General features: G+C 39.1%; 1 protein-coding gene across 1 annotated transcript; it reads right to left on the bottom strand.

The window, feature by feature from the left end:
* Positions 1-234: 234 nt before the first annotated feature.
* LOC129941027 (adenylosuccinate lyase) lies at positions 235-2,071 on the bottom strand. Its single transcript, XM_056049567.1, has 3 exons — positions 1,939-2,071; positions 1,679-1,873; positions 235-1,626 (listed from the first exon to the last, which is right to left on the bottom strand). Exons 2-3 carry the CDS (start codon positions 1,814-1,816, stop codon positions 319-321), a joined length of 1,446 nt encoding a protein of 481 aa, XP_055905542.1. The 5' UTR covers positions 1,817-1,873; positions 1,939-2,071; the 3' UTR covers positions 235-318.
* Positions 2,072-3,447: the final 1,376 nt, after the last annotated feature.

Genomic DNA, 3,447 nt, shown 5'->3' with positions numbered 1-3,447 from the left:
GCCTGCACATGATTAATGAATGAGGATACATTAAGCATAAATAATAAACCGTTTTATGGTTACCCTTCCACGCTTCTGTTTAAATTTCTTAAGTGATCGATAAGTTGCCTTCTATATTTAATTCCTACAAAATCATCAATTTACTTTAAAAACCCCACAAATCATCCACAAACGATTTACTTCAATACTCAAGTCCTTACTTTAACCTTTAAACATTAACCAAAAAATATAAAATAAAGTTAGAAAAAATACAATTTATTCAATAACGAGCTTCATAAACTTGCACAAATTTAACGTTTTTTTTTTTAAATAAAATTTCTAAATAGTTAGTGTAACAGTTTCCATATTTTTAAGTGCCTCTTTGTAATTACTCAAGACGGGTTCAACTTCTTCAGCTAAAAACTCTGTTACCTGATCACTGGCTCTGCCAGTGAATGTCTTTGCATCCAAAATTGTCTCCAGTTGATCGATAATTGGAGCGAAGTAGGCATCATTGCGGACGCGTTCAACCAAATCGTTATCCTTGCCGAGTTGCTTAACCTGCGCTCCAGCCTCGTGCGAGAGCACACGAATTTTCTCATGACAAATCTGACGATCGCCACCAGCCTTAACCATGGCCATGATTATGTTTTCTGTGGACATGAATGGAAGCTCTTGGGCGATGTGGCGTTCGATAACCTTTGGGTAGACAACAAGTCCTTGGGAGATGTTGAGGAGCGTCAGCAGAGCTGCATCAGCGGATAGGAACGATTCGGACAAACTCAGACGACGATTGGCCGAGTCGTCGAGTGTTCTCTCTAGCCATTGAGTGGCATGTGTGTTCGCAGCGTTGGAATAGACGGTGATCATATGTCTGGCCAAGGCACAGCAGCGCTCGGAGCGCATTGGGTTTCTCTTGTAAGGCATAGCCGATGAGCCAATTTGGGTTGACTCGAATGGCTCTTCGACTTCCTTGCGCGACGCAAGAATCCTCAAATCGGAGCACATCTTGTGGATTGATGTTCCCAAACTGGAAAGTGCTCCGAGAATTTCAACGTCGACCTTGCGCGAGTAGGTTTGTCCAGTGACAGCGTAGGGTTTCTCGAACCCAGCCAACTTTGTAACAAGGAAGTCAAGTGCCCTCACCTTCTCTCCGTCGCCATTAAAAAGCTGCATGAAAGACGCTTGTGTTCCAGTAGTTCCCTTCACTCCACGGAATCGCAAGTCATCGCGGCATCGACGCAAGGCCCTCTCATCCATGAGCAAATCGTGAATCCAGAGACACGCTCGTTTGCCTACTGTTGTCAGCTGGGCTGGTTGAAGGTGAGTGAATCCCAGAGTTGGAAGGGACTTGTGTGATTCTGCAAAGTTCTTTAGACAGAAGATAACCGAAGCTACCCGAGGAAGCAGAAGGTCGAGTGAGTTCCTCAGAACAATTAAATCAGTATTATCGCCCACGTAACAGGAGGTGGCTCCCAAATGGATAATGGGTGCAGCAAGGGGACATTGCTTGGCGAAAACATGTACATGTGCCATTACGTCATGTCGCGTGAGACGTTCCTCGGCCGCAGCTGCTGGAAAGTCGATGTTCTCGATGTTCTTCTTCATTTCCTCAATCTGGGCATCTGTGATTTCTAAGCCAAGTTGCTAAAAGACACAATTAAGATATGTGATGAGTTCTCGAGAGCATGAACCTTACCTTTTCTGCTTCGGCCAACCAAATCCATAGCTTTCTCCAGGTGGAGAATTTATTTTGCTCACTGAACTGGAATTGCATCTCCTTGCTGGCATAGCGCGAGGAGAGTGGAGATTTGTAACCTTCATAGCTTGTTGCCATTCTGTAGGGATGATGTTAGCTTGACGAGATTTTCAATTGGAATGATGCTGAAGAAGCCTGAAAGATGGAAACTTTATTTTATTGTTTTTCTTTTATTATTTCTTATCTCATCGACAACTAACGTGGGGGTATGAATGACGTTTGTCAAGTTCGGAGAGGTTATCGTTTGTTTTTGAGTTTTTGATAGAAGGCGCTGTAAACAACTGTCAGATGAAATTAACGAGGCAGTTAGATGAGCTCGAACTGTGATGCGTATATCATGAGAGATTAGGAAATATTTTGGCCGCGTTCGAGTAACTAGCAAAGTGAATTTAAAGTATTTTAAAACAATCTTGTAGAAATTATTTACATTTTAGAAATTTATTTTAAGTGAGGCTATTAAGGGTTATGCACGATTGTGTATAGTAGTATGTGAGACAATGATTTCAAAGCACGAAAGTTGGTTGTGATTATTTGAAAGTTTTATTACATGTGGATATGGTATGATTACTACTTTTGATGTTCAGTTAATAGCCATTTTTTAATGTTAGGCCTTACTAATAATCAAAATTAAAGCTCATTTAAATATTTAACTAGAAACATACTAAACATTTTAAAAGTTAAATTTTATTCTTGGCAAACTCAACTATAAACGGACAGTTAAATTAAACTACATGGTTTGCACTGTCATTTTGACAGCACACGCAACAAATACATTTCAGTTCACAAGAGTTGAGATTTGCTGTGATTGTTGCTTGCTGATTGTTAGTGGCAATTTGTATAAAAAAATAAGCCGAATAACACTTGTTTTAGTGTGTGATTGTGATTATGTTCTAATAAATATCCATCATTTTAGAAATGGCTGCAAACAAAATTGAAAACGGAGCAGATCGTCAAATTGGCGATCGACGATGGCAATGAATGAGCTACTGGTCGAAGCAGCTAGACCACTTGCGCATGTTATTGATTCTAAGCTAAAGCTATATCCTACCAAAATATTGCTGCAACGTTTCCGGCAAATGACTTTGAATTTACGTCGAAACAAGTAAGGGACCGATGAAGCCGCTACAAGCAAGATGCACAGGCCAATTTAAGTCAATTTAATCGATCTCAGAGGGAGATAGGTGGTGGAAAACCTCCTGAGGAACCTTCTGAGATTGATTATGAAATTACTAAAATTTCCGCTCTAGATTTGTTGATGATGCAATATGGCTTGATGATTATGATGACAAGTAGAATATTCCAGAGAAAACATACCATCCCCATCAAATCTACCACAACCTGAATTTTACGGATAATTTATCAGCCAATTGACGAGAGTTGTGCCTCTAAATGAATTTAGCTTCATTACCTTCTCTGGAAGTTGATTGGTAGATAGATTGTCTGTAAAATCTAACTTATTTTTTATCTCAAAATTTTCGAACCATTTATTATTTCGAATATTGAATAATTTAATTTTAATCAAATATTATTGTTTTGTTTTGTAAAGGTGGATTTACATGTATCTGTACTTCGAAGTCTGCAGTCAAAAAGGATGCAAAATGCTGAAAACATACTGGTTGGATAGAGAAAGAATATTTAAAATGCAAACGTCATCAAAAATACGTTTTATAGAAATCGGATATCGTCTATTATGTCGCTTGTTGGTTTAA

The sequence above is a fragment of the Eupeodes corollae genome, chromosome 1 (assembly GCF_945859685.1).
Source record: "Eupeodes corollae chromosome 1, idEupCoro1.1, whole genome shotgun sequence".
NCBI classification, from domain to species: domain Eukaryota; kingdom Metazoa; phylum Arthropoda; class Insecta; order Diptera; family Syrphidae; genus Eupeodes; species Eupeodes corollae.
The sequence above is the reverse complement of the archived record's forward strand: the minus strand, read 5'-3'. Positions and strand labels throughout refer to the sequence as shown.

Bases quoted from the DNA above. Each gene is read 5' to 3' on its own strand.
- LOC129941027 (XM_056049567.1), bottom strand. From the start codon at position 1,816: ATGGCAACAAGCTATGAAGGTTACAAATCTCCACTCTCCTCGCGCTAT. The intron at 1,627-1,678 runs GTAAGGTTCATG...TGTGTCTTTTAG, and splicing joins GGTTGGCCGAAGCAGAAAAG to CAACTTGGCTTAGAAATCAC.